This window comes from Lasiosphaeria miniovina, assembly GCF_030549165.1.
Source record: "Lasiosphaeria miniovina strain SMH2392-1A chromosome Unknown B0T26scaffold_3, whole genome shotgun sequence".
NCBI classification, from domain to species: domain Eukaryota; kingdom Fungi; phylum Ascomycota; class Sordariomycetes; order Sordariales; family Lasiosphaeriaceae; genus Lasiosphaeria; species Lasiosphaeria miniovina.
In genome coordinates this window covers 5,636,408-5,647,785 of record NW_026848222.1, presented here as the reverse complement: position 1 = coordinate 5,647,785, position 11,378 = coordinate 5,636,408, and the positions used below count along the sequence as shown (strand labels likewise).

Sequence of the window (11,378 nt, the reverse complement as noted above, 5' to 3'; positions counted from 1 at the left end):
TATTGAAAGGGGGGAGCTTGAGAGACGGGAGGTGGCATGTCGGGTCAGGTTTCAACGGATGGCTCTCGGTGTTCAGCATCCACCGAGGTTGTTGTAGCGGTGCATCAAGCCCCATTACATCATGCCAAGAGCCGTGATTGGACGGGACTCCCCCGGCGCTGCGCCAGATCAGGAAGGCGGACTGGCGTGGGGGAGGGGCCGGGGGTGTAACCTGCGGAACTCGTCTCCATCCAGCGCGTCTGATTCGGTCCTTTGGCCATTTATCATCTATCTCTCGACGAACGCAATACTCACAGAGTAGCAATTCCGGCGGAATACGCATTTCCAAGCGGTGGGGCCCCTTTGCATTCATTCCTTCTGGGTTCGGCAATCGCTAGCATGCCCACCGGCGGAGCTATGGTCCCCTTTTTCGCTCTTTCCGTTTTCTTTCTTTTTTGCCTTCTAAACCTTCTAAATTCCCACTTATCTAACGGACTAACGTCGGCTTCCCCGCCAAAACCGCCACCCAACCCTGCTGGGGTAGCAGACCTTGGCAGCATTAACGCACATTAGATACCGAACCTACCTACACCCACCTGGCTCAGATAAGCACTTTGGTACGACCGCGTTTTTTTGGGGTTTCTGAGTTTGACAGCACGGGCGGCTCCGGGAATCAGTCTCGGGAACGTCAGATAGCTCTGAGTCTGATCAGCACTAGACATCAGTGAAATGAGAATTGACACTAATGCACCTTGAGCGCCCATGCCTAATCTATCATCTGAGCCTTTGCGCTCGCGTCGTTTCCCATGTGTGGGATGACGCGAGGGACGCTCCAGCCATTGCGTGCTACTGCATATGTAGAAGAAACTGGGGAAGGAAGTTGGCAGGTGGCTGCGCTAGAGCCCTGGACGGTGGTGCATTTGGAAGGCCGAACGAGGTACTCGGCAGGACGCAAGAAATTGGGACGATCTGAGTTGGGGCTCAAAATCCTGCGCCGCCACTATCAATAGTGGTGGCGGGTATTGAGACGGCCGCTGCGGTGTGTGCGACTGGGCACTTAACTCATAACGTCCTCTGGTTCCGTGATTAAGAGTGTCTCGAGGAGTAGGGCAAACTGCGCCAGTGTAGCATCGACGGCTGGCACGATGTTCGAGCTCTTACCATACGCGTCCGAGGGATAATTCATGTTTGACGTCTCCCCACAGCCCTGCCAAGAAGGTAGGTAGGAGCTGTCAAGAGTCCAAGACTTTGGAGCCTCAAAGGGAGTGGCTTGCCAAGGCACGCGATGGCGCCGTCGGCCGTTGCCAATTTTCTTGGATTAGTCTTGGACTAGTCTTGGACTCTTGGCCACATTCTGCAGGTGGTATGACAGGTAGGGGTACGGAACGTAGTATTTGGTCGAAAGTCCCTTTCCCGGCCCTTTCATTGGTGCGCTGCCATTATCTTAATGTTCATTCAAGCTGCTTGATAATTGAAGATGCCGTATACGCGCTCCCAGGACTGGGTGCTTCCAAATATGAACATATTCCATGCAGCACTAATGCAGTGGTAAATAGATAAGGTAGCAGAATACGGGACCGTTCCTAGCCGTTGGTAAACATTGGCCCTCCAGAGATGCAGAGGTTCAGAACACACCACTAGAGAGGTCCTAGTAAGCACCACGACATCCATCCATCCCTCCACACCAGCGCGTTTACATATCAAATTTCTCAGCCACTAGTCTCTTGCGTCTCAGAATATCACGCTCCTTCGTGCATCTCTTTCCTGCCTGCGTCCTGTCTGGCCTTCCTTGATTCCACATCATGAAGATAATTACGCCAAGCTTGTGATCATGCAACCCACCCCAGCTCTCTTAAGCCTTGGCAGCCCAGCCCAGAGTTGGCGGGTTCGAACCGTCAAACACGACAAAGGCCGCCTTGAGGGCCACGTCCCCGAAGATGTTGATGCCGACGCCGCTGCTGCTCTGCAGGCCGCCGAAGCAGGTCGACGAGCCGTCGGTGACGGGGCCGTAGTTGAGGTACGAGGGCGGGATGGTGACGCGGGCCGCGCCGATGCCGAACGTGAACGATGGCACGGTCGCGGCGCAGGGGAACACGTAGCCGCCGTACGACCGGCTGTTGGACGCCCCCGACACCCCGCGGTAGTACGCCGTCACGATGGCCGTCGGCAGGTACAGCAGCGTGGTGCCCGTGTCGGCGATGCCCGTCACCGTCGTCGTGCTGAACGTCCCGGACCCGACCGCGTACCCCGACGACGTGAACGTCCAGTAGCCCGGGTCGTTGTTGACCGGCACGTACGTGATCTCGCCCTTGTACTTGGTGGCGTTGATGAAGCCAAAGTCATAGGTGCCGGCTGCAATAGGCAAGAAAGGGCGGGTTAGCCTCTCGTTTGGGTGTACCTATCGGCCTTGCACACTCAGAAGAAAGGGGCAGGATAAAGCCTTGGAAAGACAAGCGACGTAAGCGGGAAAAAAATACAACATACGTGCGTGGAACTTCAGGTCAGTCGTGAAGACGGGCTTCTCCAGGCCGGCCTTGGCATTGTCGAAAAAGGTCAACTGAGCCTTGGGGTTGACGGTGTTGAGGGAGCTGAAGCCCAGGCCGACGAGCCCGTCGATGTGGCCCTCGCTGGTGAAGCTCGACGAGACCTGCTGGGCGCACTGCACGGCCTGGCTCTTGACTGTCAAGCCGCCGACGGTGAAGTTGTCAATGTACACGTTGCCGCGCGACGCAGAGCCGTCGCCGTACGTGATGCTCCAGCTGTGGCCAGCCAGCAGCTGCGACGTGCTCGACTTGGACGGCGTGTAGATCTCCTGGCCCCGGATCTGCGACGCCGGCGTGTGGCTCGAAAAGACCCAGAGGTCTGACGAACCCGTGTCGATGTCGAGGTTCAGCTTCTGCGGCGGCGTGCCGACCGTCACGGGCGTGACGTAGGCAATGTCGAACTCATCGATGGGTATCGCCGCGGCGCTGCCCGTGTCGCCGCGCCTCCGCACCGCCTCGGCCAGGCGCGAGTCCTGGATCTTGGCGACGGCCTTGACGAGGTAGTCGGGCGCCGTCTTGCCGAACTTCAGGTACGTTTTGTAGACGGACAGGGCGCCATTGAAGCGGTAGCTGGGGTTGCGCACTTGGTGCAGCGTGACCCTACCGGAGCTGGCGTCTGGGCTGTTCTCGCCGTCGACGACGGTGGTGCCGATCCTCGGAGGCAGAGCCGACCCGAGACCGGCGGCCCCGAGGGTGGCGGTGAGCAAGAGGTTGGTGATGGCAACCATGATCGCGGCAGCACGGTTAAGGAGGGGCAGGGCTATGGCTGGCAGGCAGCTTGCTCTTCCAAATTCCAGTCGGGACGGTTCAGATACGAAGCCAAGCCCGGGGCAGTGCGAGTTGCGGGGTCACCAGCCTGTCCAGATAAACAAACCGAAGAGGGAGAGGGACGAGGAACGTGTCTCGCGCGCTCTGGGCGGAAGAGAGAGAGAGAGAGAGAGAGACGGCGGGACCACCACACTGCTTATCTACCACATGCTCGAGGCTAAAGACGGCCCAGATGGCGATTCCCGGCCTTGATAGCACGACGGCGTAGTCGTGGCGGGTCTCATATAATTACATACCTAGGTAAAGTAAAGAGAGGGCATAGATAGAGATAGCTGTACCCCGCTGCCCCTGCACCCAGCACACAGTACCAACCGGGGCTGGGCCACCTTGGGGAGAGCAAGAGCTTCAGGGTCTAAGTGATGCTGTTGCTTGGCTTGTCCCGAAGGGTACCGAGGCGGGGGAGCAAGAGCCGGCCAGGGGACAAGGTGCATACACACAAGTCTGACAGTCTCACACGGACGGTCTCTAAGTGTCCAACAGCTCGTCTAATCTGGCGGCGGCGTCGTGGCCGCCAGCCGGCGAATCGGTAGGCCGCAGTCTCTCTCAGCAGGTGCTCGCTCTAGGTATCGACATGTTCCAGACCCAGCTCTCGGCCGCCCACTTTCGCTTCATGTCAAGCTCGCCATGGTAAGCGCAGATTCGCAAATGGGCAGATGGGCAGGTGAGCAGACGCGCTGGGTTGCGAGCTTTGCCATTGGCAAATGGGGGCTAATGGGATACCAAGACATTTTATATTGCCATTTACCACTGCCGCGGCATGGCGTCGGCAGTTTAGGCAGATAGGGAGCCGCTGGTCGGCAGTGCCCTATCGGGTGTGCGTGCATGTGGCCCTGATGTCGGGCTTTTACCAAGTATGTGTCGCCCATCTTCCGGCTTGACGGCGGTGCTGGTTTTAATTGCCAGACGGCCCAAGGAGCAGGCCAGGAGCGACCCGCGGCATTTGCGCTGCCCATTGAATTCCGAGCCTGCGATAGGCAAGTGGCTCGGCAAAGTGGAAAGCGGGTCGACATGTTGTTTGCTGTTTCCAGGTGGCTATATTACGGCTGTGATAAGAAACCCTGCACTTAATGTCTGATCTGAGTCTTGGCTTGGCGTCGGCCGTTGACGATCTGGTGCAACTCTGCGGGTTACACTGCCAAGATAAGGTAGGTACTATTAGACTGTGAGAAGTCGCTCCCGTGCGACCTTCGCTTTGGCCTCCGGCTCCGCGAGGCTAATGAGAGATGCCTGTGTTCTCGAAGGTCGGCGGAAGATCCAGCTATTGCGGGGTATGAGCTTTTATGGAAGGCTACACGGTTCTTTGTGGAACGAATCTACCCTCATGGTTATCAAAAGTGCCTGAGATCTTGCTTACTATAATATGTCTCAAAGATGATATCAAGGCAGTGAGTGAGATCTGTCTAAGAAACCCATGGGTGACGGCGAGTAACTTCTATGTGAGCCACCAAGTCCTTCAGGTTTGTGTACTGAGGGCTAGCAGCCAGAAGCGAGTCTCGTGAGGGTGTTCTCCTGAAACGCCAAGCTATATAACACAGACAGCTATTATGAGGGACTTAGTCTAAGCTCTATCGTCATCCGGCTCTTTATTACACAGAGTGGCGAGTGGAGTCGGAGTTTAACGATGGGCGATAGCCTCCAATCATGCTTCATACTAACTAATTGACGCTCCAAGATTCATCCCCGTCTTTAACCCCGATAATAACAGATTGTATTCCTCATACACAGCGCCCTTTGCCGAAGCAGAGTGTGGGATTTATTAGTGAATCATTTAAATCTCAATCCCCCTTCTCTGCCAATGACATATATACTAAAAAGTTGACCTCCACAACCATTCTTGATCTCTGAACTGTGTTCACTCGTCGGCCTAGCACTCAATCGTCTTCAGTTGAGTCTAGGCAAGGTTGCTCACGCAGAACAGCCCCAGATAAACCGCACTGCTTGGCCACATGGCGGCCTTTCCGAGGGTACTCCAACACATGAAACGCGCCTAGCAAGCACAAAAAGACCCTATACACAATGCCGGCCAATCATACATTCCATTGCACACTCTGAGGTGGCCCAACGGCTCCTGCCATGCGACGAAGCGGGTGTCCTCAAGCACTAGGTCGGTAGCAATGTGCTGTAAACCAATGCTGAGATCCATCATGCCCGCAGCGCCTGGGTATTTGCAGTACGACCGTCACCAATCTATCCCCCATATACCTGCGTAGATGGCTCATGTCCCCGCCATGTATCGTCGTTTAAATGTCTCCCGAGTCCCTGGATCTGGATCCTGCCCATGTCTCTGATGAGGAGCTTTCCGTTGCATTAATCATTCAGCTTCACCCCAGCTCCCCTCACTTTGCCAAGGCATTGGCCGCCTCCAGGTCCCGTAACAACATCGTAGAAGCTAGTTCTTTGCGCCATCGTGTTTGCGGACTCTAACGCGCAAAAACCTTGACGACTCCGTCACCGCCGCCGCTAACAACCCATCGGCCATCTTGGCTCCAGACTACGGCACAGACGCCCTCGCCGCGCATAACGCGGTGACTCGTAATCTCCTGGGTGCAGGACCGTTTTTCCAGGGACCAGAATCGTAGCGAGGCGTCGTGGCCGGCACTTACAAGCTCGCGCCCGTCGGGGCTGAGCGATAGGCTCGAGATGGAAGCAGGATGGGCAAGCATGTTATAGGTGCATTGACCTAATGTTGCAAGATTAGTTAGTTGGACATGGGGCTGCTTCGCTGGGAAGGAACGTGGGCCAATACAAACGCAGGACTTACCACTGTTTGCATCAAAGAACCTCACGAAGCGATCCTCGTGGCCTGAAATGATTACGCCCTCAACGCCCGACCCAGCCATGGCTCGGCCACCACCTGTAGGTCCGCCTCCGCTGCCGACGTCCTCTTCGTTCAAGCCCTGGTGAGGCTGGTCAAGTCCGACTGTTGTAGTGACAACCGAGTTCACGCCTGTGCCAACAGTGCCGTCGTATGTGATCAAGCTGGCCATGGCGCCGATTTCCTCTCCAGACCGGGTATCGTAGACGATGATGGCGGCGTCAGAGTAGCTGACCACGAACGTCTCTCCGTTTGGACTCAGTGGCGTGATACAGGTCGGGCTTGCTCCTGAGTTTGCGCGGGGAATAGTGTGTATAAGCGAGTGGTGGAAAGGCGAGCTTGATGCTGTTGTTGGCTGCGGTGAGTTGGGGAACGCAGAACCAGAGCTCATTGAATTGCCCCTAACACGACCGCCCGGCCCGCGGCGCCCAGCCCCCGGCTGCGGTGAAGTAAGCTGGGGCGGCGCGCTGATTGCCCAAACCTTGACCGTGCCATCGGCAGCTCCCGACACTAGCAAGATGCGATCAGGGGTTCCATAGGCACTAGTCTGACCAAAAATAGCCCCAAGATTGGTGGGGAGGACGCAAAGAGCCCAGACGGCATCAGTGTGGCCATCCAGGGTGGCTTTGGGGTCCACTCTACCTCTCTCCCAGACGCGGATCGTGGCATCCCGGCCCCCGGAGAAGATCCAGCCGTCTCCCTGAGCGCGACCGCCCGTAGAGAAGTTCGGAGATGGCGACCAAGATGTCAAGGAGAGCACGGCGCCGTTATGGCCGCGATGGGTAAAGTCTGCGGTGACGTCGAGATCCGAACCGCTTGTGCTCAGGTGACCGGGATTCCGGTCGGGGATGTGGAACCGTTTGATCGTCCCATCGTCTCCAGCAGTGCAGATCTCGGGTTCGCCCGGGCTGCCACCGCCCGAGAAAATGAGGGTTCGGACCGTGTCTAGGTGACCCCGGAGACCGAACCGGAGCTTAAAATTCGCGCTTTCTGCCTTGTGGCCCAGCGCGTTGAGCGACAGTTCATGTTCTGCGCTCCTCCTGCGAGCCATCGAGGCTGAGCTCTTTCTCCGGTGCGAAACAGGGACGCGATTGGGTGATTTGGGAAGGTTTTCCGCTGTAGGGAAGACGTCGATATCTGGCCGATTGGAAAGCTGCTGCGCCTGGTTTGCAGAAGTTGAATCCGGGAAGCCAGTCTCGCTGAAATCCCAGCCGTCCGCTTCCGTTGTTGGACGTTTCTCAGCAGTTTCCCCCACCTCCTCGACTCTGTTCAGAGGTCTGAGCTGGCTGCTCGACTCTGGGTTTTGCTCTTCGACTGTCTTGTTAGCCATTGGCACTTGTGCAGGCCATTCACCCGTGTTGCTATACATCGCGGGAGGATTCTCGGTGTTTGATGTTCGGACCATGGGCGTAGGTTGCATATCGGGATTCTTCACAACGAAGCTGCCGGGACCTTGAGGCTGCTGTGCAAGGTGGTTCGGGGCTGGGGCTAGTCGAGCCTGGGCGGCGAGAATCTCGCGGACGTGGTTCTGCTGCGGCCGCATATTCTGTTGAAACGATTGATCCAGCGCCTGCTGGCTGAACTGATCACCTTCCCGCAGATCTTCGATCATGGGAAGAGGTGGGGATTCTCTTGGGGGTATTGGGTTTGCAGGAGTGATCATGAGATATGTAAACTCGGCTTGACACTGGTCGAGGAATGTCTTCAACTCGTTGCGCGCATTTTCATCGTCAACGGGACTCGTCACGGGGCCGTCGATGTCCATCGCGGGGTTGATTGGCTTTTCCAACGAGGCTGTTTTCGGAAAGGTCAGTGGTGTCCCCAAGGTAAACATCAAGCGGCCAAGAGTCCAAGGCTTACAGCGTAGCTTCTCCTCAATGAGGGCAGCCCGGTCGTATTTAGTCTTCTCTGACTCGGTATCGGGAGAACCGTTGCCCTTGAGCAGGGTAGCTTGATCCTTGACCTTTTTCTCGAGTATTGTAACATATTTCTTCAATGCCTTTTGCGTCGCATCAGCTCTCCGCGCCTGGCCCTCGAGGTTTGCTATCCTGCTCTTCATTTCCTGCTTCTCGATCTCCCAGGAGTTGCGGTCGCGTTCGTGCCTGTGCCATTCCGTCTGGAGAAAGCGCATGACACCTGCGACGAGCCTTGGTTAGCACTTGTGGCCGGTATGGAGCTCCCAGTCGCGTCCTTGGTGACGGAATGGTGTTCACCTTGTAGCGTGTACTCAGTCGCGGGCGGCTGGTTTGCGCCGTTGCCCATGGGACCCATCTCGTGCCCGGGACCGCCACCGATCCCATTCCCTCCATTTGTGCCCATGGCGGCGGGAGGTGTTGCCAGCTCAGGCGCCGAGTTAGTCGCGAAAGCTCAATCTGGCCATGGACACGTCGACAAGCGACGGTGAGGAGATCCTGAGAGGGCAAAGCTTCGCAGCCCGACAGAGCGATGTTTATCTCTTAAAAAGTGCGATATTAGAGTTGGACGAAACAAATGCAAAACAATCGTGTTGAAAGGGAGCGTGGGCTCGAAAGCTGTCCTCTTGGTCGCGTCGACAGCTTTTTTTGTCGCCAATTTTTCGTCACTGCAAAATGGGCGAGTAGGGCGGCAATTGCTGGCCTGGCTTTGGCGATGCTGGCCACAGGACCCGGCCACTGGGGAACGGGGAGCTTGCTGGGATAAGTGGGCCTTCTACCTGTATTGACGAATCAAAGAGTTTTTTAAGCGTGAGGCTGCATGGCATAGACTGCTTGACTGCTTGGAGACTCGTTTCCGACCCACTTTTGATGTCTCAGGGGCTCATCAGCTTTGGTCAGTTTCTAGGAGAAGCGCAGAGAGACACTGGGGGCCGCTAAGCATCGCCTCAGGCGATTGGCATCAATCAGATTAGGCCTTCTATCACAGCTGCACGTTGGCTATGTCGACGGACGCACCCCTGCGCTTGCCTACATTTGTTACTGATTCTCACAACGAGACTCGCGCATGCAAACGCAGAACGTGAGCAGGGACAGGTTACCATGCACGAGCTCTCCCGGCCAATCACGGCAGATCGACACCACAAGCACTCTGTTGTTGAACCAAGGCAATAATGTTGAAGAAGACATATGGTACCGAGTATTCTGTGAGACTTCCCTTGCTATGGACGTCAAGAGATATATACAGGCATCGTGTAACTATGTGGTGTTGTTGTCAGAACTCAAGCTCCTCAACTTGCATTTTACAGGTTAAGCATGTTTTGACCGTCATTCCCTCCTCGTTCTCCACCGTCCGGCCCCATTCGTGGACATGTTTCCCGCTGCCGCCGACTGTGTCCCCGAACTTTGTGGCACCACCTTTTCCTCCGACTATGCCGCCGCCGCCTGCCTTGCCGGTATTACGCCGGAAGGCCTCGGTTCTTGTTTTGCGCTTCAACTCGAGCAGCTTCTCCTTGAATTTTACCTCTTTCCGTCTCTTCTTGTCCCCCTCGCGCTTCTCGAACTCGGCGTCCAGTGCCTCTACCGAACCCCACTTATGTGTAAGGGCGTATTCTTCCACTTGGTATCGTAGAAAGAGCATCATGTCGTGCCAGTGTGATTTGTGTGGGTTTGGCTTGGACAAGTGCGGGAGTAGTTCGGGGTCCTTGAGCTCGGCTGCAGCGCAGTGTTGGTTAGCACGGCTTGTTTACTTAGCAGAGCGCGTTGCTCTGCCTCAAGCACAGAGAAAGACTCACGGTCTGTCAATAGATAGTCCTCCCTGCACTCCGTCTTGGTGAGCAAGCTGTATTTCTCGGGATACTTCTCTTTGCAGGTGTTGCACACGGCACAGCCAAAGACCTCCTCCCACACGAAGTCAATCTCGACGCTGCGGCACTCCCTGCATCGTTTCCTCGTCTTCTCGTCTGCCAAGACGCTGATCCCAGGCTCGAAAGGGCCGGCCTTGTTCCGCTGCAACTTCTTTATCAGCTGCATCCGCTCCCACTCAGCTGCCGTCATATGTGCTGGCTTCTGCTCGGCCTCGGGCTGGCCAGGCTGGCTGCTCGCCCCAGCAGACATGCTCTTGTTCCACGGATCATCTTCGGTGCTCAAGAACCCGCCCTTGGTGTCTGTCATGGTGCTGAAGTTGTAGTCGACGTATTTGGTGAACTTGTGCGACATGGGGGGCAAGGCGCCATCCGCAGGAGCGGCCCCGGTCTTGTTCGGTGCCGTTCGTGCATCGCGGTTCGTGGCGGGCACCTGGGATCGCGTGATGGATTCGTAAGGTCGTTTTTTCCCGGCCGGTCCGGCGAGTTCGATGTCGTCGGTTGCGACAAAGCCGGAGGCAGTCCGTGGTTGTGAAGGGACACCGGCCGCGCGCTGTTCTGCTTCGCGCTGGTCTCGGATGGCTTTTGCGTGCAAGCGGGATTCCTCCTGTAGACGCGCGGACACAAGCCGCCCTCGTCAGTATGGACATCAGGGATGATAAACGGGTTCGTAGAAGGCTTGGTGTGCCGAAGACAGTTGGACTTACTATACGGCGAGTGACTTCGGGAGTTGGCGGGGATCGTGGACGAGCTGGAGCAGTCGCTCTTGGCTGCGGTGGCCGCGGTGGAGTGGATGGCCGCTCCATTTGGGCAACCCGTGTGTGGTCCAAAACTGTAGCCACAGAGTAGTATAATTGCACTGATCCGTTAAACAGTCCTTTACCTGGGAGCTAATGTGCAAAATGTTATTCAATAGGTAAAATAGTGCCGGGAAGAGGCAACATGTGGTGGTTGAGATTTTGGAGAATGTGCCTGAAAGTCGCCTTCTGCCAAGCGGTTTGACAATGACGCTGGTGGGCTAGGTGTGTTGGTGCTCGTTCCGCACCCCAGAAGGCCTGGCGCCGCACCACCCGGACTCGCGCACGCTTGAATGCCGTTGGTCAACCCGCGAAGAACTAAAAAAAATAGTAAAGCCTTCTCGTCACTCCTAACACCTGGATAGGATGAAATCAAACCTCGTCTTGGAGTAGACGATACTAGCTTTCCGCGAAGGCGGCATCTTTTTCTTGGATGACTCAGGAAAGTGAAGGGTGGTAACGGACGAGGCATCCCCAAAAAGGATGCGACGCTTTCAATGTCTTTGAGTTTACGGATGTGACAATTAATGTCTCCTAACCCGGCTACTAGACTCTATTATATGCCCGCGCCGCCCATTTTATGGAATAAATAAATCACACAGAACTGATCGCGCTCGGCGAGTTAAAAAAAAACACCAGGC

The 11,378-nt window shown here is 56.2% G+C and overlaps 3 protein-coding genes across 3 annotated transcripts; all 3 read right to left on the bottom strand.

Annotated features, from left to right (window-relative positions):
• Positions 1-1,831: 1,831 nt before the first annotated feature.
• On the bottom strand, positions 1,832-3,250 carry B0T26DRAFT_643742 (aspartic peptidase domain-containing protein; the record flags this gene model as incomplete). Its single annotated transcript, XM_060437562.1, has 2 exons — positions 1,832-2,331; positions 2,464-3,250. 2 exons carry the CDS (start codon positions 3,248-3,250, stop codon positions 1,832-1,834), a joined length of 1,287 nt encoding a protein of 428 aa, XP_060299208.1.
• A 2,383-nt stretch (positions 3,251-5,633) lies between these two features.
• Positions 5,634-8,475, bottom strand: B0T26DRAFT_257389 (WD40-repeat-containing domain protein). Its single transcript, XM_060434020.1, has 3 exons — positions 8,026-8,475; positions 6,115-7,959; positions 5,634-6,030 (listed from the first exon to the last, which is right to left on the bottom strand). Exons 1-3 carry the CDS (start codon positions 8,294-8,296, stop codon positions 5,771-5,773), a joined length of 2,376 nt encoding a protein of 791 aa, XP_060299207.1. The 5' UTR covers positions 8,297-8,475; the 3' UTR covers positions 5,634-5,770.
• Positions 8,476-8,965: 490 nt separating this feature from the next.
• On the bottom strand, positions 8,966-11,174 carry B0T26DRAFT_257335 (XPA protein C-terminus-domain-containing protein). The gene is made up of 3 exons (XM_060434019.1): positions 10,648-11,174; positions 9,872-10,547; positions 8,966-9,791 (listed from the first exon to the last, which is right to left on the bottom strand). Exons 1-3 carry the CDS (start codon positions 10,744-10,746, stop codon positions 9,352-9,354), a joined length of 1,215 nt encoding a protein of 404 aa, XP_060299206.1. The 5' UTR covers positions 10,747-11,174; the 3' UTR covers positions 8,966-9,351.
• Positions 11,175-11,378: the final 204 nt, after the last annotated feature.

Excerpts from the sequence above, each read along its gene's own strand:
- B0T26DRAFT_257335 (XM_060434019.1), bottom strand. The coding sequence starts at position 10,746 with ATGGAGCGGCCATCCACTCCACCGCGGCCACCGCAGCCAAGAGCGACT. Across the intron at positions 10,548-10,647 it reads CCGAAGTCACTCGCCGTATA|GAGGAATCCCGCTTGCACGC; the intron begins GTAAGTCCAACT and ends GCGCGTCTACAG. Across the intron at positions 9,792-9,871 it reads GGACTATCTATTGACAGACC|CCGAGCTCAAGGACCCCGAA; the intron begins GTGAGTCTTTCT and ends ACTGCGCTGCAG.
- B0T26DRAFT_257389 (XM_060434020.1), bottom strand. The coding sequence starts at position 8,296 with ATGCGCTTTCTCCAGACGGAATGGCACAGGCACGAACGCGACCGCAAC. Across the intron at positions 7,960-8,025 it reads CATTGAGGAGAAGCTACGCT|CCTCGTTGGAAAAGCCAATC; the intron begins GTAAGCCTTGGA and ends TTCCGAAAACAG. Across the intron at positions 6,031-6,114 it reads GAGGTTCTTTGATGCAAACA|GTCAATGCACCTATAACATG; the intron begins GTGGTAAGTCCT and ends TTGCAACATTAG.